Below are 23,809 nucleotides of genomic sequence, written 5' to 3'. Positions count from 1 at the left end.
CGATTGGAATACTGTGTTAGACATGAAAATTGACAGACTTACCAGGGCAAAACGAGTTGTTAACAACCACAGGTGTCAAAAAGCAATTGCACAATTCATGGATTACAAAGACTTGGTGGATATCTGGCGTGTGAAAAATCCGGGGAAGAAAAAGTTCACCTACCAGCGAAGTCGCCCGATGAGCAAATCGAGGATCGATTTTTTTCTTATTAGTGAATGTTTGCTTTCACAACAAATCAAACCGACAGCAAAAATACTTGATGGATATCTGGCGGATCACAAACTGATTACCTTAGAAGTGCAAATTGGGAAAACAGCGTGGGGGAAGTCTTACTGGAAATTAAACAACAATCTTCTTCTCAACGAAGAATACGTAGATTATATGAAGCGTTTTATTCCTGAAACCATAGCATCAAATGATACTGAAGGCATAAGTAAACATACGGTCTTACAGACTGTGCTATGTGCTATCAGGGGAGAGTCGATTAAGTTCTCCAGCAGAATGAAGCGAAAAAGATCAGAACGACTTGAGCTGCTGCAAAACGAAATAAATTCAATATGTGACGAGCCAAATGAAAAGGAAAGAGAACGACTTTTTAAACTAAAACAGGAGAGGGATGAATTAGTAGGTGAACAAACTCAACGAAACATGTTTCAGTGCAAAGTAAATTGGCGAGAATTTGGAGAAAAGGGTTCAAGATACTTTCATAAATTAATGCGTGTTAAAAAGGGTTTTAGGCCATACATGGCCTTAGAATTAGAAAATACCGCTCCCGGTAAAATATCCAGTAACATTGAGGACATGCTGGAGGAGTGCGTTGTTTTCTTTGAAAAACTGTACGCGCCATGCCGAGTATCACCAGAGGCAAACTCGGGAACTTTCCTATCCAATATTAAGCCGTTACCTCACGACCGAATTCAGATTGGGGAACAGCCAATAACCATCACGGAACTGGAATCAACTTTGAAAACGATGGGAGAAGGGGCTAGCCCAGGTCCCGATGGTTTTACGTCTGAGTTTTACAAAGTTTTCTGGAACGAATTAAAAGAATTGATTTTCGGGGTAATTCAGGAATTGATAGAGATAGATAAAGCTCCATCGTTGTTAACATGTAGTACCACCACCTTAATACCCAAAAAGGGTAAAAGTACTCACTTGGTGAGGAACCTGAGGCCTATTAGTCTCTTGAATGTCTTGTACAAGCTTATTACGAAGACATTAGCTATAAGACTCGGCAAAATGATTAATGATCACATCAATGAAGATCAAACAGGATTTTTAAAAGGAAGATATATCGGGGAAAACGTAAGACTCTTAATAGATCTGATGAACGAATCTAGCGAGCAAAACATTCCAGGTCTCATAATGTTTTGTGATTTACAGCAGGCATACGATAGTGTGAATTGGAATTACTTGATTGAAGTAACTGATAAGTTCAACTTTGGACCGAAATTTAAACATTGGATATCCATGTTGTACAGAGACTCGGATCAAGATCCTGTTACGGCGCGAATAACTTTGAACGGACACCTGTCTCGGCCTTACAGTATCAGAAGGGGATTGCGGCAGGGGTGTCCCTTGAGTTGTCTTCTGTTTTTACTATGCATCGAACCTTTCGGCGAAACTGTTCGTGCCAGAAATAGTATTGCTGGCATACACATAAACGGCTTTGAAGTTAAGATGTCCGCTTACGCGGATGACACAGCATTAATTCTAGACGGAACGGAAGGAAGTTTACTTGCAGCACTGAAAACCTGTGAGGAGTTTGAAACGGTGTCAGGACTAAAACTGAACAAAAGTAAAACGAATATCATGTGGATAGGAAGAAATAAAATAAGACAGGATATTCTATGTAAAGAATATGGGCTAAATTGGACAAAACAGGTGAACTATTTAGGAGTTGAAATAGGCCCGATGATGAGGAACATGGCAGAGGAAAATTATGCAAGCAAAATAGCTAAATTAAAAAATTTATTAAACCCATGGATAAAACGTGGATTAACGCCTTTTGGTAGAATTCACTTAATCAAATCAATGGCGCTGTCCCAACTCGTTTATCATATGTCGGTGTTAGAAAAACCTAGTAAGAGGATGCTGAAAGAACTGGAGTGTCTAATGTTCAACTTCATATGGAACGGGAAAAGAGATAGAATCAAAAGGACCACGATGAAAAACCATTATGGTGAGGGAGGGCTGCAGGTTCCTGATCCATCAGCGCAAGCGGACAGCCTGAAAATAATGTGGATCAAAAAATTTTTGGATGAAAATAATCACGCTAAGTGGAAATTTGTAGTGCAAAACAAACTCCTAATAGGAGGAAATCTTTCAATATTTGAATGTAAGCTATCCAAAAGGGAGGTCGAATGCAAGTTCCCGGACAAATTCTGGAGGGAGATTTATCTAGCTTGGCAAACAATGGTTGAAGTGTACTGGGCACTGGCAGCGCTGATTGTACTGTGTTGTATTGTGTACTGCAGCGCTGATCTATTTCGCCGGCACGCTCGGATTGGTGCACGTGCGGGCGATCGAAAAATCAAGGATGTGCCGGCGGCCGGCGGCAGCGGCCGACTCGGCAGTGCGAGTCAGGCGGGTGCGGGGGAGTGTTGTTTTGTGTGCAGGTGCCCATTGCGAGAGTGAAAATATAATTTCGGATCACAAGCTATTTCGGCACAATGGCGGGCCTGGACGTTAAGCTGATCCCAGAGTTTGACGGGTCGGGAGAAGATCACGTGGTGGACTGGATCGAGAAAGTGGAGATGGTCTGCACGCTGCAGACGCCGGCGGCCCCACAGGAGTGCGTGATTCCGCTTAGGCTTAGAGGTGGTGCGCTCTCTGTGTACCGGCAACTTCCCAGCGAGGATAAGAAGGACGCCGAGAAGGTGAAGTCGGCCCTGAGAAGGGCATTTGCCTTGGATAAGTTTTCTGCGTATGAACGTTTCGCAGAGCGGCGGCTCAGGCCAGGCGAGTCCGTGGACATATTCCTCGCTGAGCTGGAACAGCTGGCGTCACTTTTTGGCGGCATGACAGAAGAAGGCATCAGCTGCGCCTTCGTGACGGGACTACCGGACAGTGTCAGGCAAGTGCTGAAGGCAGGGGCTCGCGTCGACTCTCTCCCCCTGCGTGAGCTGGCTGATCGGGCTCGCGCCATCTTGCGTGAGAGTCAGGGAGTGGTCGCCATGGCAACCGGCAGTGACGTCAGCGGACCCCGGCGCCGGTGGAGCCGCGGGTCGGCGGTGGAAGCGGGCGCAGGGAGACGGGGACCGTGCTATTCCTGCGGCCAGTTCACTCACTATGCTCGCGCGTGCCCGGCACGTGACGTTACGGGACGCCCCGCTGGTGGTGAGGCGCGGACCCCGCGACAGCAGCGGATCTCCGACGAAGGCGAGTCACCGTCGCCTTTCGGGCGTGCGGGCAGCCGGTGCACCCAGATTCAGTGCTATCGGTGCAGGAATTGGGGCCACATCGCCGCATATTGCCCGGAGGGAAACGACCAGCGAGGGGAGGCACCTGCGCCGGCCTCTTCTCGGGATTGAAGTGGGCTGGCGCACTGCCGATAAAGGAGCTGGATGTGAATGGGGCGAGGTGTGCAGCGCTCGTGGACACCGGCTGCAGTCGGACTCTCGTTCACGTCTCGCTGTGCAGGCGGTGGCACCGGCGTGAGCTGCACGCGGTGACTGTGAGCGGTGAGCATCTGAAATGTGTTGGCATTGCTGATGTGCGAGTGGCCGTACCGGGGCTGCGGCGGGTGACGGTGAGCGCGCTGGTGGTGAGGGATAAGCCACTCGGCTTTTCCATGATAGCGGGCATGGATGCAGTGAGAGAGCTCGGTGGAGTGCTTGTCCACTCGCCCGGTGATGTGCACTTCGGCTGTGAGCCGGCAGGAGAGGCGTGCGCTGCGTCGCCGGTGAAGGAGGGGTCGCTGCGAGTCGACAGAGAAGATTTCTGCGTCACCTTCGACCCGGTCCGGCGGGAGTGGACAGTGTCATGGGAGTGGTCCGCTGGTAACCCACCGCCCGACCTGGCCAGTCACGTGGACGAGTACCCAGTGCCGGCAGAAGCGCGTGCCGAATATGAGGCGGAGCTAGACGACTGGGTGAAGAATGGGTGGCTGCGAGAGTATGATGAGAGCGAGATGGGTCCCCCGAAGGGGCTCATTCCGCTGATGGCGGTCGTCCAGAAGACAAAGGTCAGGCCGGTCATGGATTTCCGGCCCCTCAATCGTCACCTGACAACTCATACGGCAGACGCCGACGTCTGTGCAGAGCAGACGCGCAGGTGGCGGCGGATGGGAACGGACGTGGCCTTGTTGGACCTGAAGAAGGCTTACCTTCAGATTCACGTCGACAAGAAACTCTGGCCTTACCAAACAGTGATCTACAGAGGAAAGCGGCATTGTCTGACGAGATTGGGTTTCGGCATGAACCTGTCGCCCTCCGTGATGAAGGCCGTGCTGGAAACTGTGCTATCGCAGGACGCGAAGGTGGAAGCGGCCGTGTCATCATATGTGGACGACATTCTGGTGAATGAGGCGGTGCTTCCGGCCCGAGACGTGGCTGAGCACCTGAGGAACTTCGGACTGGAGAGCAAGGAGCCGGTGAGGGCAGACAGCGGCGCTCGCGTCCTGGGTCACCGTGTCTGGGGGGAACGTGACGGGCACCTCCGGTGGCGCCGGGACAGTGAAGTGTGCGCGGACGTGCTGGCGACACCAGTGACAAAGCGAAGCGTGTTCTCGCTGTGTGGACAGCTTACAAGCCATTACCCTGTGTGCGGCTGGCTCCGTCCTGCCGCCTCGTTCGTGAAACGACTGGTGAGTGAGGCTGCGCACGGGTGGGACGAGCCAGTTCGTGATGAAAATGTCGTGCGGCTGGTGAACGAGTTGGTGGCGAGAGTGAGAGCAGATGACCCAGCGAAGGGTCAGTGGGATGTCGGTGACGGTGTAGCGACTGTGTGGACTGACGCAAGCTCACTCGCTCTCGGTGTTGCTCTCGAAGTGGGAGGTGAGATTGTAGAGGACGCGAGCTGGCTGAGGCCTCGTGATGACGTCAGCCACATAAATCTGGCCGAGCTGGACGCGGTGTTGAAGGGGGTTAACCTGGCCATTCAGTGGGGAGTGTCAGTGATGCGTCTCATGGTCGATTCTCGGACTGTGTATCATTGGGTTAGTGACCTGCTGAGTGGTCGGGCGCGACTTCGATCGAAGGCGACGTCTGAGATGTTGATCAGGCGCCGGCTCGGCACACTGAGGGCTCTCGTCGATGAGTATGGCTTGAGTGTGAGCGTGTTCAGTGTCTCGTCTGCCTCTAACAAGGCCGACACACTGACGAGGGTGCCGGAGAAGTGGATGAAGGGGCGGACGGCGAACGGAGACGCCGCAGCGGTCGCCGACTCCGGCGGGGCGGCTGTCTCAGACACAGCCGCGGCCGGTGGCACCGCCTCGTCCGACTCCGACGGAGACGCTGTCAACGCCGCGCTCGGCACGGCCGGTCCCGCGCCGGCTCGCGGAGACGGAGACGGCGAGACAACCACGTCGGGGAACGGCCGCCAAGAGGACGATGACGCCCTATTGAATGAGGTGAGGAGAATTCATCACACGGCTGGGCATCCGGGCATTCGAATGACGTACTTTTTCGTGAGACGCGCCCTCCCGGAGGTGTCTAAGAGTGTCGTCAGAGAGGTTGTTTTGGCCTGTGAAACGTGCCGCTCTATCGACCCTGCGCCGGTAAAATGGAAGAAAGGTGAACTGTCAGTTGCTACGGTGTGGGAGCGCGTAGCGATGGATATCACGCACTTTCGGGGCGGCACTTACCTCACGCTGGTCGACTGTGGTCCGAGCCGGTTTACCATATGGCGGCCCTTGCGGCTGCAGACGAGTGCAGCGGTGATTGACCAGCTTGAATCTGTGTTCTGTGAGCGCGGCGCGCCGAGTGAGATACTCACTGATAACGACCCGGCTTTTCGGAGCAGGCAATTCCGAGCCTTTGCGTGTCACTGGGGGATAAAAATGCGTTTCCGGTGCGCTCATGTGCCCTCTGGGAACGGAATGATTGAACGCTGTCATAGAACTGTGAAGGTCATCGCGGCTCGAAAAGACTGCACTATTAGGGAGGCGGTTTTCCGCTACAACGTGCTCCCACAAGATGACACGACGGCGGACTCAGCTCCGGCCTGTCGGCTGTATCAATACAGAGTGCGCGTGCAGGGCGTGGATCAGGATAACGTAGCTCGTGAGTGGAAGGCGACGGACCCAAGTGTATTTTGTCCAGGAGACAAAGTGTGGGTTAGGCCGCCCGACGGGCGGTGTGACAGCAGGGACGGCGCCACAGGGGGGGCAGAGGGGGCAGCCGCCCCCCCAACTCTGAACACTGGGGCCCTCTTTCAGCCAGCAGGTCAGGTATGGGCGGAATACTCTCTGACTGTGCAGAAAGAAGACTTCTGGGCAGAGCTGTAGAAATGACTTCAGGAGTGGGGAATTAAGCCAAAAGGGGCCTTCTCAAGGTGCCGCCGCCAAGATAAAACTTACGGGCTTTGGCCCATGTTTTTGGAAAAGGGCCCAATTAAGCACAAAAAAAGTGAAAGAAAATCATTTATTTTGTATCTTGGGTGATTGTGGCCCTGTCCTATCTTCCCAGGCTGTAGAAAGGGCCCGGGCCAAAGAGGGCCCATGCCACGTCTGAGAGGGCCCATTCAATATATGAAAGGGCCCAGGCAAGGTCTGGGAGGTAAGTACCATATTATGTCTGAGAAGGAGAGGGCCCATACCAGTCATGACAGGGCCCGCAGCGGTGCTCAGATGGCCCTTGGAAGGAGTGCGAGAGCATGTAAAATGCCTGAGAGGGCCCATACCAGCCGTGACAGGGCCCATATCAGTACTGAGGGGGCCCATAACAGTACTGAGGGGGCCATCGCAAGTAATGTGAGGGCCCGTACCTTGACATATTACTGAGGGTTATGTCAGTCAATGGCAATCATGGAAGGGCCCCCAGCAGTACTGAGAGGACTGTTGCAATGACATGGGAGGGCCCGCACCATACCTGAGAGGGCCCATACCACTCATGCGAGGGCCTGCAGAGTGCAGCAGTACTGAGAGGGTCATTAAAAGGTCTGGTGAGGTCCTTAGAATGTCTGAGAGGGAGTACATAGCAGGCCTCAGAAGCCCCCTAGTAGTATAAAAAGGCCCATATCAAGCCTCTGAGGGTCCCTACCAGTCAAAAAAGGGCCTTTACCGGGCTCCAATGGCCATGCCAAACTGAGGATCTACCGAACTTCAGAAGGCCCATACCAGGCCTCAGGGGCCCCAACTAGGCTTCAGAAGGATCATATCAGGTCTCAAGGGGCCAAGCCAGGTCTCTGAGGCCTCTACTAGGCCTTAGAAGGTTCATAATAGACTTAATGGGGACCAGGCCACAAAGTGCCTATACCAGGCTTCAGAATGTCCATACTAGGCCTAATGGGGCGTAACAGGTCTCTGAATGCCCATTCAAGACCTCAGAGGGCCCATATCCAGTCTCGGGGGAACATAGAAATTAGGCCTCATAGGGTCCCTATGATATCGAAATCGCCCGCGAGTACGCCGCACTAAACCCTGGCCGCCGGTCAACCTTCGGGGTCAACCGTACCATACTTGAGAGGGCCCATACCACTCATGCGAGGGCCTTAAGGTCAACCTAATCGCATTACCCCAGGCGCCGCTCCTGTGTCATGTGTGTAACGGTGTTTTTGGGCCGGCCCTGTCGAGCCGAGCTCCTGTTTGAGCCACTCTGTCCGTCCGAGTCACTTTCCAGCCGGGAGGCGGGGCATGATAAACTCGAGTATTGAAAACACGCTTTTGTTCAGAACTTTGGCTGCTCAGGCTGATTCAGGTTGTTTAGTGGAATTCGTTGGTCAGGATAGTAAACAGCTTCCAAAAAAGGTTACCTATTCATGTTACCACACGAACAATGTCTTGCCTGTTGTCGAACGGACCCCCTCGGTTTTTCGCGAATAACTCGCGTAAAGAGCGGCTGATCGAGACGGAACTTTCAATACCGTCGCGTTGATCAATTTTACACCTATCCTAAAGATTTAATGACCCTGACCCTAATGACCTTTGACCTGTGACCTACTTTTTTAGACCATGTTTGGCCGGAATCGCGATTCAGCGTATGTCGGCTCGCATGAGCCGCGCGTTTGCAGTCTTTTCGTGGTTTCAAGCGTTCAAACATGGGATATGATGCTGCTTCCATGAATTAGGGTGGGTGACAAGGTCACCGGAAGGTCAGGTCAGCTCATTGACCTTTGATGACCTCGGTTCACTTTGTTCCAGTTTTACATGTTTATAGGCTAGTTTTTGGAGCTGAATTCAAATTTAGCAGCCATTTGAACATTTACGAAGTAATTTTGGTGCTTTCGTAACATGTTACGAAGCTGTCAGAGGCGGTTGCCACCTACTACGAATACGCGGCAAAACCCTTACTGGTTGACCTGACTTGACCTGACCCGACCTGGCCTAAATGCATGAAGATATCGTCTAGGTTCATCACTTACATGATATTCGTGATCATCACCTCGAAAAAAACCATAGCAGCCATCCTTTGCGACGTTCTAACATGTCCCGATTTTCCCGACTTTTGGGTCATTGGCCTGACCTGGAAGGTTACCCGATGACCAAGGACCTTAAAATTGGGTATCATCGGCTTCCTTTCGTCACGAGCAGCACGCTCGTTTTTTTCTGCGAAGGTCATGGGCGAAACGGCAAGGGGGGCAACGGACTCCCGCCCATACGTTCGTGGCTAGAAAAACACCAATACGGGCGAGGGTTAAGAGTGTGTCTTTTAACACAAAAGTTATTGTGTAGAAGGCAACGGTTGTGGGAATGGTAGGTCAATGTACAAATAAAGGCTTGCATAGTATTGACGGTATTGACGATATTTCGGAAAGTTTGGCCCCCATCTTGTTTGGGCCCTTTTTCTGAAAACCTGCCCCCGCAAGGCAAAATCCGTGGCGCCGTCCCTGTGTGACAGCCGTTACGAGACGGGTGAAATAACTGGTATCGTTTCACCTCAGTGCGTGGAGGTCGGTGGTGTGCCGCGACACGTAAAAGACCTACGCCCGCGTGCGCCGTCTGAGTGTTATGAAGCGTCGTCTGCGAACGACGACGGTGATGAGCCCGTGATGTTCTGGACGGGAGACGCTGGAGCGCACGCCGATGCGGCGGTGGATGGAGATAACGATTTGGCTGCGGATGCCGGTGGTGTCGATGCCGATGGGCGGGCCGAGCCGCCTCTGAGGAGGTCACAACGTCTGCGGAATCCGTGTCCGCCGTGCAATTGTGGCCGTGAGTGACTTAAAAGTCAGGGGGGAATGTACTGGGCACTGGCAGCGCTGATTGTACTGTGTTGTATTGTGTACTGCAGCGCTGATCTATTTCGCCGGCACGCTCGGATTGGTGCACGTGCGGGCGATCGAAAAATCAAGGATGTGCCGGCGGCCGGCGGCAGCGGCCGACTCGGCAGTGCGAGTCAGGCGGGTGCGGGGGAGTGTTGTTTTGTGTGCAGGTGCCCATTGCGAGAGTGAAAATATAATTTCGGATCACATGAAGAAGAGGACAAAACAGACGGATTAGTATTGTATGAGTCTTTGTGGCACAATAGATATTTGAATTTGGACGACATGGTTGGAATACCGAAAAAGAAGCTTCAAAATAGTGGTGTGCTACGTATTAACGACATTTACGATAGAAATGCAGGCAGGCTGATGCCACCCGATCAACTGACAGAAAAATATGGCATTGGGAACTTCCTGTTGTGGCATAGAATCTTAAAAGTAATCCCAAAGGAATGGAGACAAATACTGCGTGAGAAAAGACCGAGGGTGAGAGAAGTAAGGCCGGAGATATACGTTACTTTACAGGAAACTATAAAGGTAGCAAAGTGGGCATATTCCGTACTTATGAAATCAAATAAGCTGTCTTGTCCTCGCAAAGCACAAACCAAATGGGAGCAGGAACTGCAAGGAGTGCAAAGCTCTTGGCCATCAGTCTTTAAGATACTATATAAAAGTACACAAGATTTTAAACTGAAATGGTTGCAACTGCGTATCCTGCATCGAATATTGCCTACCAATAGAGTACTTAATTGGATGAAAATAAAAGAGTCTAGCATGTGTGACCGTTGCTTTGAGCCCAACGAGGATATATATCATGTTTTTTGGGGTTGTAAAGACGCAAAGAGATTTTGGATGAGACTGAAACATACGCTTGTTTTACCGAAACATTTCACACCAGAAGATATCTTTTTAGGTAACGTAACTGGAAAAGGAAAATGGACGGCAGCCCCCTTACGCGTGTGTGTACTGTTAGGAAAACAGTTTATATGGCAATGTCGATGGTCTGGTGAAGAGCAAAGCGTACAGCGGTTTTCTTTGTATCTTGCAAAGTATATATCAGTTGAGAAATGCATCGTAGCACGCAGAGGGGGAAGAAAAAGGTTCGATGAAACTTTTGGGTTACTGTGGGAAGCCTTGTGTACGAGTAGTACCTGATTGTGAAATGGACAGACGTGGGCTCAGGATTGGAAGGGGGAGGAGTGTATGTAGTGGGATTCCTGTTCTAGGTACAAACAAAAATCAGCCACCGCTCCCATGACCCATCCGGGCCAACCCGGGACCGGCCTCTTTGACTAGGGCCGGTCGGCCGGCCGGGCGTGCGGGGCGCCGGCCCTACAAGTCGACGGCTCGCACGCCCGGCCGGTGGATAGGGGGCGCCGCCCGCGATACCCCTTCGCCGGGCGGCGCGGGCGGTGGCTGATGGCCCACGGTGGCTGATGGCAGGCGGGCCACACCACGTCGCGTGGTGGTGAGTGGTGACGAGCTATACTTTTATAGCTCGGCCGCCGCCCAGTCAAAATGCAGATGAAATGTGGCGGGTGCACACCGCAACGTTATGTTGATGCTCATGTAGGGTTGAGGGGGTTGTTTGCCGTGCTCGATGCCGCTACTTATCTCCCGTTTGCCAGCTGTACAGGGGACTAAGCGTGGAAGGCTGTGTCTCACATGGTGTATGTCTGTATGTTCGTGTTTGGGGGACACCGGTGTGACAATTTCGTAACCCGTGTTCTCGGATATATGTAATAAACATATGAAAAAAAAGACTCGTATACCATAGACTGGCATGCCATGACCAACCTAAGCGACATAATTATGCAAGAACGGAGAGGTAAGGAGCTATGAGCCTCATTCTTTGGCCAAGTTCTAATATTTATATTGGATAGTTAGGTACTCCAAAACAAAAGCTGTAAGAGAAGAAAAAGGTCCGAAAATAATAAGTTAAGAGACATGATGACATGAATGCCGCAGCGATATCTCTCTATAACATATGTCCGGTTACCCATACCTATGTTCATTAATTGAACTGAGTACACTAATTCGGTAATAAATGTGACACAGCAAATTCGCGAGGACGACATGCTATTTAAAGGGACCCTCCCACCTTCAAAAAAGTTTATGAATTGGCATAAAAGTGATGTCGCTCGGTTCAGAAAGAGCGAAAACGAATATCTACCAAATTTCACCGAAAAATATTCACCGGTTTTCAAGATATTAGACTTTTACTTTTGTTTACTTTTTGAGATCTCCGCTGTTCCTAGCGACTTTATTTGGAAGCAATAGTTTGGCAGCTGAAAGTGCGGCACTTGTTGCGCGCAAAGCAGCATATACCACCGCGTGCTACAAAACGTTTTAGTCAAACATTAAAAAATCGTTAGATATCTGCGCTGACGTCACACATTCAGAGGGGTATTCCTAAGCCCCTCTGAAACAAAATGCTGCAATTTTGAAATTCAATATTTCCGATTAAAGGCATTTCTCGATGTTGTGAGTGCCGAAACCGGTAATTGTGAGCCAGGGACCCCATTTTGGCTATCTCAACTCAAATCTAAGGTTAAGGTGGGAGGATCCCTTTAACCCGCGCGGGGCTGGGGTCTCCAGCCGAACGCGCGGGGCTGGGGGGGTAAATTTTACCCCCCCTGTTATCTCCCGAACTAACGGTCCGATTTGGAAAATTCAAACGCCAATCGAAAGCTCTCATCACGAACTACTAAAAACATGTACTTAATTTAAAGTTTGAGGTCAAGGTCAAGGTCAGGTCAAGGGTACAAATTGCAAGTTTCTACAGTATCGGCCTTGCACCGTAGTTGCCGAAGAATGGAGTCATGGACTGAGACTGATCGCCCAAAACGTGTTCTTAGGCTACCAAGACAATATTCGTTGCATACAATATCATTCAGAGGTCAAGGTCAAGGTCAGGTCAGGTCAGGTCAGGTCACCAAAAAACAAAATATAGAAAAGGGCATGTGCGACACATGTTTTATGGGTCATTTTACTCATAGAATTCAAAAGGCACACTCAATAAGTGATGTGGACCACCTCTGGATGAATTTCAGGTCGAGGTCAGGTCAAGGTCAGGTCAAGTGAGGTCAAATTTTGAAGTTGGTTGTTAAGGCTTAAAAAGGTGTCTATCTGATGCAGTTTTTCACGGCGAATCGAATGGTGCTATTTTTGTTTCCGTACGAGGTCTAGAACTTCCAAAATAGTCATTTTTCAAAAATTTTGTGTGTCGTGACGTCATAAAATTTTGAATAACTCCCATATTTTTGAACCGATTCTTCTAAAATTTGGTATGTAGGTGCACATAGACCACTTCTCTGACATATATTCCGTTTTTTTCGATAGACTCAAAATTTTGGATTTTATAATGATTTTCCCCAAAAAGTCAGTTTTTTGAAAAAAATTTAGGCCAAAATCCAAAATTTTCAAAAAACGGAGATAGCCATTTGATAGACAAAGTAAAATTACGTATAACCTTTTTTGTTACGTCTTGATTCCTTTAAAAATGAAGATGTTAGCGGCGTTTGAACTTTTGCCGTTTTTGAGGCGAAAATGACGAACATGACGTCACTAAAACGTCAATTTCTCAAAAATTTTCCGACGGATGTCGCTCAAATTTTCAGGGAACGTGTCAAATTGAGGTAAGAAAAGGTACTGAAAGTTTGGCGGCGCTGCGCGCCGCCGTTTTTGAGATATCGCAAAAATTCGCGAGGGGGGGGGGTAAAATTTACCCCCCCAGCCCCGCGCGGGTTAAGCAGCAGGGAGCAACTGCACACATCACTTTGCTTTTTGCTCTGACCGTAACGAAACGCAGTCACACACAGGCAAAAAATGCTCAGGCCAGTTATGTACGGCGATGTTGGGCTCAATAGAAGCTCATGAAGCCATGATATGAGATCATTTTGTTCCGATATTTCTGTCAGCATTTGCGCAATCCACGACCGATTGTACCGAGGACTCCAGATTAAAGGCCCCTAGGGCCCCAGACACTGGGTCGTGTCAAAAGCCCAAGACCTAAGGTACCTAAAGCCCCGGACATCATTGTCTTTCAAACTTGAAAGGCACAGATCTAAGGTCCCAAGTGAAGAAACCCAAGCACCAGTGTCTTTCAATTCGAAAGCCTCCTCTCTCAAACTTCGACGATAGTTGGCACGGTTTATATAGCCTTAGTTGGGACTAATCGTAATCACAGATTCCAAAGGTGCATACTATAATTTCAGGAGTTTACACTTTCAATGTTTGTTTGCCGTTGTACACAACGCATTACATTTTAAGCTAACGTTGCAGCGGTAAGTATGCAGATGTTAGGTACTCTAAGACGGTTGGTCCCAATTCCCAATGACAAAACGTTAACAGCGTAAGATCATTCTTAACGTGATATTTCAAGCCATTGCCCATAGACTTTCTAATTTTAAGCTCTAATAACTTTGAGGATCAAACTTGTTGGCGTTTTTCCTAAATAGGGAGGCGTTCTTTCAATGCGTTCATACGTTCTTTCACGCTTGACTTCAGGGTGAATCCCGGAAGGTCAAGACGTTACATAGACTAGGGAGGCTGCGTTCTATCCCGGCAGTTGCTGGAGTATTTCGCCACCCGCCGTTTGCTTGGGGGGGGGGGGGGGTAAACGCCCCCAGCCGATAACTCGAGAACCAATAGGCGCAGCGAAACGCACGAGGCGGCAAACGAAAGAACGCGACGAGACGCTTCAGCCTTCAGATGAGTACTTTTAAAGGTAGTGTGCCAGCTTTCTTGGACCGTATGGAGTTAATGGCCCAGATAAGGAGAACCAGATTTTTAGAACTTATCCATACCTTCAAAACTCATGGAAACGTCTTAAATTCTTCAAATTTTGAGTACCCCAGTGCGAAATTCGCCCCGACGGGTTGTCGGTCGTACCCCAACCACATTTCACACCACTATGAACAATAAATGCACACACTGAAATCGCTATTACCGATATGTTCATCCAATCAAGTTTCGATAAACCCGTTCATCATCATCTCCTGCGGTTTCGAACACGCCTGTTAGGTGGCTTCTGATGCTCGTCGAGGTCGGAATTTCCAAATACGCGTGGTGCGTCGGGCCGCGCGCTCTGACTTCGGCCAATAAAAATGCGTCAGCTGATCATTGTCATTTCTGCCACTTGCGTGTGGTGAAATGGGGTCATAACTTATAAGACGGCTTTTTCTTATCAATTATTTTACATAAAATCATATTTCAAACCATAAATAATGTTCGACAGCCAAATAAAAGAAACAGTACCAATACGGGCTTACAGTTTAGGGCTCGACATTGTGTTGTCTACAATTAGACAGCTGATAACTCATTCCCGTACGTCGTATGGTCGTAACACTATAATGACCTTTGCTTATTGTCACAAGTGCGCCGCATTCGCGATTGTTGCCCGACGCCTGTTTGCAGGTGAGCCCACTACAGTTGTTATACATATCTAAAAACCGATAAACTTTTAGGCGAAAAAGGCACTATTCCAGGCCCATTTTTGATTTTTTTTTTTGCGATATTAGGTAAAAACAGAAGCTTCTTATCCTAGGAAAAATAAAATGGGAAATCTTTCAAAGGTGGCACACTACCTTTAAGTTGAATTTTGAGGTCACAGGTCGGGTCAAGGTCAGGTCAAACACCTGAAATCGGGCTTTCAGTGACATGGACTTCAGAACCTCGCAATGGGCGTCTCTCGTCATAAACTCTGTCAAAACGGTGCACAAGCCATCATATAAGGCCTACAAGAGTGTCAGGTACATGTAGGGGTCAGTCAAGCATAGGTCAGGGTCAAGGTCAGGTCAACCAGGTAGGCTAATATCCCCGAAAATCAAAACTGGTATTCGCAGTCTGTGATACATGTTTATTTGGCGTTCACGGCATGTCTACTCTGTATCTTTATTCTGTGATTTTATATGATTTTTTGAACATATGCCGTTTTTGGTCGAAAACTCAGAAATCATGACGTCACTAAAACCTCGATATCTCAAACATTTTCCGACCGTTTTTTTAACTTTGTCACAATAAACTTCAATCAATTTCCTACAGGTACCTACCCAAATTTTGGCGTACCCCCCAGAAACTCGCGGGGTAATTACACCCAAATGGTAGCTACAGGTGACCCGCTTGCTCCGCAACGCGAGGAATGGTTATTTTCGATCCGCGGTGATGGCTTGGTCCTGTGTCGATTGGTCTGGTGTCCCTGTGGTTCGATTGCGTTTTGACAGCTAAACATTTTGTTATAGAAAAAAACATCCATCACATTGAGGTGCCCGTATCGGAATAGCATACGTTCTGCTTTTGGAAGGGCTAAAAACTGACTACAAGGTAAGTGAAAGATATCGATTTATTTCGCGAAAAAAAATGTGTAGGTATGCAATGGTTCAGCAAATTTACATTTTCAAGCATACTGTCGTTCGTTATGCAAAAATGATGAGCGGATCTTGGACAAAAATTGAATGCTCTTTCTTACGATACCATTTTCAATTGCTAAGCGTGTTTGAGAAAGTGGCATATCATTGACAAATACCATTTTCTCTAACGATTTGAACCACCTTGATTTTGATCGATTAGCTTTTCGCCATTTTCCATGAGAAGCGGTAGGTACGTTTCTCTGACAAATAGGCGTTGTTTCAACTCGCTCCGTTTAACGTTCACCGGAACACAAAATTAATTCCAAATCCGTGCAAACATCTTTTTTTCTTCAAATAAAGTGCCCTCACAGGTGCACGTGACACGTGGTATCCTCTGCACCGCACACCATTCGATAGCCCGTTCAATTCAGTCTACACGATGCTGCTTTTCCCGTGCCGATCGGGGACGCGGTTACCAAGATATAGCACGGGGACCGGACCCGTGTCGGCTAAATTTAGCCGTTTTTGCCCGATTTGGCATGCCGACCTACACATGTAAAGTCTATGACGCGAATTCGCACTTTTTGGGCACGCGCCACGCGCTCGCTATCGACCCGATCGAGCTCATATCCCTCAAAGGCACATTGCGCATCCTTGGTCTATAAGTTGTGCATTGTGCAAATTCAGCGCGCTAGGTGCAACGGTCTGGCCTGTAGTCCGCGTGATGTGTCACCATGCCGTGACCTCGGTAACAAACAGACAGAATCGGCACCCACCTCGAATATGGTACCTCGTTACGGTCCAAACTCCATAGAGAAGCGGACATACGAACCTACGAGAGTTCATACGAGACATAGGGGAGAGTGGGGTAAGATGCCCAGGGTTTTACAGTCTCATATATTATTCGAATATGACGATCGGAAAGCAAAAACTTCGTGTTTCAACGGAAGCCGACATCATTTTCCTGCAAAAAATAACACACTTTCGTGCCTGAAATATGATAGCTTTTATGCTAGTAAGCATTTTCCTGAAGAAGTGAAAAGGGGCATCTTACCCAACAAGGTGGGAAAGATGCCCCCTGGCGTTGGGGAAGATGCCCCCTGCACTATAAGTGACATAAATGGGCACGTGAATCGCCTGAACGAATCAGTAGTCCCTTCGAGCCTGCAATAGACACCACACGTCATCGTAAGGGCCCTCAAAAGTAGCCGTAAGGGGCTTCAGAGGTCATCGTTAGGGCCGCGCGGCCAAACAAGCCTCCGTGGTGGCGTTCGGAGACCGCTGTGGGGCCCTTATAGGTCTTCGTGATGCTTGAGGGCCCTCGAGCCCATCGTGGGGACCTCAGGTCCCAGCGCGGCCCGTGGAGCCAACGTGGGAGCCCTCAAAGGATGTCGTGAGGGGCCTTGGAGCCAATAATGGGGCCCACAGAGGCCGTCGTGAGGGCTCTCAGAGTCAGATGCCGCCCAAAAAGTCGCTGTGTGGGCCGAGAGACCGGCATGGGGAGCACCCGACCGTACTGGACTCTCAATAGTCCCAGATCGGCTTTTGTCTCTCATCACAAGTATGTAATAAGTGATTTGACGGGTTCCTTGAAGGCCAGCCTACGGATCTTTCCCCATCAGGGCAGGGGGCATCTTACCCCAAGGTACCGAATTAACATTAAATCAGTACCTACAATTTGTTAGCCATAAAACTACACCCTGAAACAAACTGTTTGGGACACAGTACACGCATGTTAATGTATCACGACCATAGCAAGGGACATAAAAATTATTTACCTTCTTTGATATTTACAATGTTTTGACACCAAATTATTTTTTGAAAGAAGCAAATAAAAACATGCAATCACCATCCAGCCGTTGGCCAACTGAGCTTCGCAAATTTTTGTGCAGTTAACAAGGCAGTCTTGCACTTTACGCTAAGAACACTAATTTCCAGGTTCAATTCTTTGTTTCGCTGCTAAGGGGGTGGGGCGTCTTTCCCACCCTGGGCATCTTACCCCACTCTCCCCTACGACCTACGGCGTCGAAATACTCAACTTATTTATTAAGTAATGGGCACCATTAGGCAGGCTATACAATTTTCTGTAGTACCGCATAGTCGCTGCTGTCAAAGGTGTTCTGCTTTTCAAGCTAAATGCCAAAGAAACTTGGCATGTAATCACCGGTAACACGACATATTTCTACTTTATTGGGTTTGGCGGTGAAGTCTGTGATGTCATCACAATGAAAATAGCTTAGTTTTGTAGAACATCAAACTCTGACTCCGGCACGACTCTCACTAGTCCATTTTTTTTATTATAAACAAGCTATTAATTGCGGTACAAAGTCGCGATCTGTCGTGGTTTCATTTTCAAACGACGTTCTCACCCCTTGAAAACTAGGGGGAAAAAACGATGCATTAATCCCCGTGAAAAACCGGCACAGGGGCAGCACAACACCGTCAGAGAGAACCGGTTCACGACGGTACGCACTAATAAACACGAGCAACGGGGGGGGGGGGGTAGGGAGATCCGGCAGCACTACGTGAGCACTGAGCAGTGAGCACGGAAAACCAGCAGTGACATGCAGGACTGGAACCGACTACTTACGAGCTCCGAAACATCCTGGAGAGCCAGAGGCAGAGAGCACGAGTCACACAGGCGATCGCCAGTCAATGCAACACGGCCAAACACTTTCTCAGTGGGGGCGAAACTGACTGATCGACTAAGCAGCTCTACAATTTACTCCCTTCCTCCCCGGCTCCCATTGTGTTCTGTCGTCTGATCGTATTTACCCCACACCATTTATTCAGGTAAATCCACGCAGAAGTGGCTTTCCTTGCCTTTCTTTTCCCAACCCCACTTTTTGCAAGCATCATAAATAATGAGGCCCTCATTTGGTTCCTGTCACTTCCTTGCTGTACGGCGCAGTCGCACTTAGCGACGATCAAGGGAATCTGCTACAAAACTTGCTTATAGTTTTGGTCTATATTGAAATCGCTACTATAGTTTTTTAAAGGTGTTTGGCTCCAAGTAGGTACGTTTTTCAACTAAGCACGAGTTTTAGCCAGCCAGCGGGCTTGTCTGATATGCATCGCTCTCAATCAAAAATATGGAAGGAAAAAGGGAGGAAAAAAGAAAGAAAAAAGATTTGTTTCCTGATATTTTTGAAATAGCCATGGCCATTTATGGCCTTTGGCCAAAATTGATCATGACCATTTATCAGTTCAACTCTTAATTTCACAATGGAAATGAGCTAAGTTCAACTGTAATGAACACTAAATCAGAAACATCGAAAATGGAACGATAGTTTCGGTGCTTCCTGAAGAAGCTCTGCGCAACACCGCTTACATTGAAACACCACTCACATACCACTCACAACACCACTCACATAGATGAAGAGTATCCGTCCTTTGGTAGAAGGGATGCAGCTACCCTACAAAAATTACCGCAAGTCAATCGCCCAAGCGGCTGCTGATATATGAGCCTCTCAAAATCACTACTTTTGCAAAACAGCTTGAACACCCTTGACTTTTCACGTGGCACGTGCCACGACGGTCACTGAGATGTATCAAAAGTAGTCAATTACGGGGTAGAAGGGATGGGGCTACCCAACAAAAAAGACCGCAGGCCAATCGGTCCAGCGGTTGCTGAGATATAAGCCTCTCAAAAGCGTTACAGGCCGGGCCGGGCCGGGCCGCTCATACTGAGATTTTTCCGTTATATTGAAAAGACTCACTTCGCTCGCTCGTAATCAATCAGCATTTATCATTTATTTAAAAATTACAACAGGTGGTCTCGATTAAATTGGACAGTACGTATAGGGTGTCCACGCTTCAACAATTGAAGTGCAGAGACTACAGCAGCCAGTGGTTCCTATCCCAAGAGAACAGCTCAGGAACCTAGTTCAGTGGTAGACAAAGTCGCCAAAAACCTGGCTGTTCGCGGGAGCACTGACCAGCACGCCAGCTAACACTCTGGGGGTCATCATAGAAGCTCCGTACAGGAAGTCGGTTACGGCCAGCATCATGCTAAGCATCCCGTACTGGAAGCGCTGACCAAACTCTGGTCAGCGCCGTTACAGGAGGACCAATCCCATCTCATGCGCATTGGTTTACGAACAAGGAAAAATTGACCGAGGAAAAAAATGATTGGTGTCAAGTTGTGAATTCACAATTTGGTCGCTTTTTACTTCAAATGCAATAAAAGAAGAACGAACAGCCAAAAAAGTTATTACATTTGTACGACTAATGTCAGAAATGCTACATGCTGCTCGCGAGGATTTCAAGTATCTAAGGCATAAGTAACACTGTCATTGGAGCTTCATATTACCTCGGAACGTTTTTTTTTGGGGGGGAAGGGGGAAACCGGTACTTTCAAACATGAACAGAAACATCGTCATACACCGTAAACACGTATCTATGCCTGCCTTAGTGACCAGTATCATCGAGTCGAGTTCACTTTGATATCGGCCAAAAGGCCGAGAAGCGATGTACAGGGTGTCTCAAAAAAAGTCACGGTTTTGAACATCTCCCGTTTCGCAACCATAAGGCCTACATCATTCAAATTTTCCAGATTTAGTGGCAATGTTTTGACATTTTATGTGGTAAAATTACAAGTTAATAGGCAGAATGGTTTTTACATTATAGAACAAAAACAAAAAAGCTCAATTTTTGTGCTGTAGGAGATGGTACGTCACAGCTTGCCGTCGATCCTAAAGAGTCTGGGCAGCGGGCCCCTTTTGCCTGATCATGAATCCAGAAACAAACTCATCAATACATTTTTTTGAAACCTTTATAGGTAAGAACGCCGTGTACAACTGCCATCTGGAGCACAGCCAAGGTGAAGCACAGCCACAAACATGGGCAACGATCAACTCTGATTGATTTTCAGACGACGCGAGTTCCATGCCTCGAAAGTCGACGGCATCTTTGATGGTAAAATCCTCTACTCGGTTTGGTTCCAAAACACATAAAGAGAAGAAAGGATAGCTGATGGACAGTTTTAAAGTTCCTACTCAAACGTGCACAGCTTCTGGGTGTGCGCAATGTGGCAGTGTGTCACAAGTCCTTTGCACGGTGTCAGCGACTGCAGCTTTTGACGGAAGAGTCAGGCATGGCAACGGCGCTGTCCTGTGACTAATGGGTGATTGCAACTTCATTGTCTGTTTTGCGTGACGTTTTTTGGTCTATAATAGTTGTAGATAATTACTGACAAGCACGTTGCTGGGTGCAACAATCAAAAGCCGAAGTCATACCGAAATCGTCGGCAGACTGTGACGTATACCATCTCCTATATGCCCAAAATTGAGATTTTTGGATTTTCTGTTCCGGTGCAAAAACCATTTTGCTTAGGAACTTGAAATTCTGCCACACAAAATGTCATAATATTGCCACTAAATCTGGAAAATTTGAACGATGTAGGTGATGTAGTTAGGAAATGGGAGATGTTCAAAACCGTGACACTTTTTTTGAGACACCCTGTATATCAACGAGTTAACCTTTGGCTACGGACCCCGGGCAGTTGTGAGCGGCGGCGCGGCGGTGGGTGACCGACCACTCCCGGCGCGCGCGCGCGCTCCGTACTCACATTGTCCAGGAGGCCGTTCATGGAGTACCCGCACGGGTCGAACAGCACGTCATCGATCCGCACTCCGGGCAGCAGCTGGTCGATGCCAGAGCGCTGCGGCACAAACACAAACATTAGCTCACCAGCGCCGCACGAACACGTGTCCCCGGACCACACAACATAGGCGGACACTGTGAACGAGCATCACCGAGATCCACTACCGGTAGCTTCATACATATTGGGACAATTATATCCTATGGTCTTAAACGGCGGGACATATCGCACAGCTGGAAAGTGGCAGAGTCACAGTTTTTCGGTAGAAGGCCGGAACTGACAAGCGGTAAGTGGCCAGGGTTCACAGCTGCGTCGGCCGGACAGGACGCACACACCCGTGACTCACAAACCGAGCACGCGGCAGAGGAGCGCGTTCCATCAGCGCCTTATGTAACGGAGCGGGGCAGAGCACACACTGGTGGCGGCGCTGTCTGGGTGTTGAGGACACCCAGACCACCACCAAGCACCACGGCGGCCACCGCCGCCAAATACCAGAGCGAAACTAACGACATGACACACACATCTTAAGATAACTTTGAACGCCTACTGCGGTAACTCGGTACGTGCGGTAACTGCGGTAACTAACTTGGTGGCCTCAGCTGCAGTGGCGCACTGACTCTGATGTCAGTGTGTCAGTAGTGTATATCAGTGTGTCAGTGTCAGTGTCAGTGTCCGTGTAGTTCGTACCTTGGTGGCCTCAGCTGCAGTGGCGCACTGGCTCTGGTGGAAGAGCGCCATCACCTCTGGCTCCAGGTCTGTCATCACCACCTCCAGCGTCTGATCGGGCTGGTGGCGGTGCGGCGCGGCCAGCGCCGGGGTGGCCAGCGGGCCCACCCGGCCGCCAGCCAGCAGCGCGTACGGACGGTCCAGCGCGAACAGGTACCAGCAGTCGCCGTTCAGGCGGCCCAGGCAGTAGGCCTGCCCGGCTGAGCGGCGCGCCGCGGGCAGCGGTCAGTCAGCGCCGCGCACACGGCGCGCGGCCCGCGGCGACAGCCCGCCGCGGGCAGCGGTCAGTCAGCGCCGCGCACACGGCACGCGGCCGGCGGCGACAGCACGCGGCGGGGCGGCCATCAACAACGGACTCAGTGGAACATGGGCCGGTACAACTGAAACTGGTTGGCCAGACGCATTACAATATTGTGGGCCCCTGACGATACCTAGATCCTGCCCATATGAAATCTCCGTCTTCATCACCCACGCAAATCACAAAAATGAATACAGCATTGTCACGTGTAGATAAAGTAGACCCTTAATTACATCAGCTGGCTGGCCCGAGCCCGCCCGCGGCGCGAGGAGGCCGCGCGCTACTCACTGGGGAACATGTTCTCCAGAGCCTCCACCTCGGCCGTGAAGCTGCGGTGCGTCTCGTCCTGCAGACTCGGCTGGCGGAAGTTCTTCCGCGAGTAGAAAATGTCCTGAGGCCCACCACGAACATGACAGCGTCACCATGAGCCGTGTGGGAAAAAGGCGTCACACTACAACAACACCGAACCGTTGTGCGAAACGGGCCATACGGAAGGATTCAGGGTGGACGGGGCCGGGGACGGGAAGCCTGCGAGTTAGCGAGCGGGCGGGGACAGAGCCTTCTTCCGCCCTGCTGATATTGCTTTTTTAGAATCGTTTGAGAAAAGTTGGTTTCCGTGTACTAGAACAAAAGTTGTTTGGACTTCAGTTTGATAGTTGCAAGACCTTGACACCCCCAGCACTTAACGAATGCACCGGGCAACATTCATTAGCAAAACAAAAGGTGATTCGACATGACTTACCTCCACCTGTGTGAAGCCGGTATGCTGCTTGACCAGGCCCAGGAGGCGACGGATACATTTCAGCGGCGTTGTAGTGCCGCACGTTTTCAGGATGAACCGGCAGCGCGATATGAACATGCTGCTCTCACTGCGGAAGATGAGCCAGCCATTAGTCTCACACACCACGGCCGGAGAAGCGGCGCACGGATCACCCACCCTCTGCACAGTGGGGCCAGCAACGCACCGGACGAGCCAAACATCAGCTCTGGCGGGCCACCACACAACGCTAGGCCCGCAAAACTGACAACATCGTCAGGAACATCGCCAGATGACAACGCCTGAAGGCAGTCTTGGGTCAGAGTTGAGGTGTCTTGTGTTTAGTTTAGTAGTGTTTAGCCCACTGGTGCAAACTTAGCCACTGCTGTTATCCCCGGTCATTTTCATATCTCAAAGAGCGGCGGGTGTTTGCACATCCCGGCTATTTCCGGCCAATAGGCCCGTTTGTCAGACGAGCGTACCCACCTGAGAACGTAGGCGTCCACGAGGCTGCTGGAGCGGGTGCTGATTATCTCGCACTTGGCATCCTCCATCAGCTCATCGAGCGCCTCCCTGCAGCCGCCGCCGGAGGCATCAGTCACAGCTCAACGGGCAACACAATCCCGTCACACACACACTACAGCACGCATCCGAAACGCCACAATGCCATTTAGTAAACCCATCATCCAATACAAGGCAATGGCGACTAGCA

The 23,809-nt window shown here is 49.7% G+C and overlaps 2 protein-coding genes across 2 annotated transcripts in view; one reads left to right on the top strand and one right to left on the bottom strand.

Moving 5' to 3' along the window:
- Window positions 1-23,809, bottom strand: part of LOC122365357 (S-adenosylmethionine decarboxylase proenzyme-like) — a 42,401-nt gene that overhangs the window by 11,135 nt on the left and 7,457 nt on the right. The window contains exons 3-7 of the mRNA XM_043336501.1: window positions 23,584-23,670; window positions 23,083-23,209; window positions 22,629-22,731; window positions 22,004-22,242; window positions 21,284-21,376 (exon numbers count right to left, since the gene is read on the bottom strand). Coding sequence (XP_043192436.1) covers window positions 21,284-21,376; window positions 22,004-22,242; window positions 22,629-22,731; window positions 23,083-23,209; window positions 23,584-23,670 — 649 coding nt within the window. The remainder of the gene's footprint in view (window positions 1-21,283; window positions 21,377-22,003; window positions 22,243-22,628; window positions 22,732-23,082; window positions 23,210-23,583; window positions 23,671-23,809) is intronic.
- On the top strand, window positions 2,156-10,940 carry LOC122365356. The gene is made up of 2 exons (XM_043336500.1): window positions 2,156-2,425; window positions 9,578-10,940. Exons 1-2 carry the CDS (start codon window positions 2,168-2,170, stop codon window positions 10,517-10,519), a joined length of 1,200 nt encoding a protein of 399 aa, XP_043192435.1. The 5' UTR covers window positions 2,156-2,167; the 3' UTR covers window positions 10,520-10,940.

This window comes from Amphibalanus amphitrite, unplaced genomic scaffold (assembly GCF_019059575.1).
Source record: "Amphibalanus amphitrite isolate SeventyFive unplaced genomic scaffold, NRLGWU_Aamphi_draft 000734F_arrow, whole genome shotgun sequence".
Classification (NCBI taxonomy): Eukaryota; Metazoa; Arthropoda; class Thecostraca; order Balanomorpha; family Balanidae; genus Amphibalanus; species Amphibalanus amphitrite.
This window is presented reverse-complemented; position numbering and strand designations above follow the sequence as displayed.

Excerpts from the sequence above, each read along its gene's own strand:
- LOC122365356 (XM_043336500.1), top strand. The coding sequence starts at position 2,168 with ATGAAAAACCATTATGGTGAGGGAGGGCTGCAGGTTCCTGATCCATCA. Across the intron at positions 2,426-9,577 it reads CTTGGCAAACAATGGTTGAA|GAAGAGGACAAAACAGACGG; the intron begins GTGTACTGGGCA and ends GGATCACATGAA.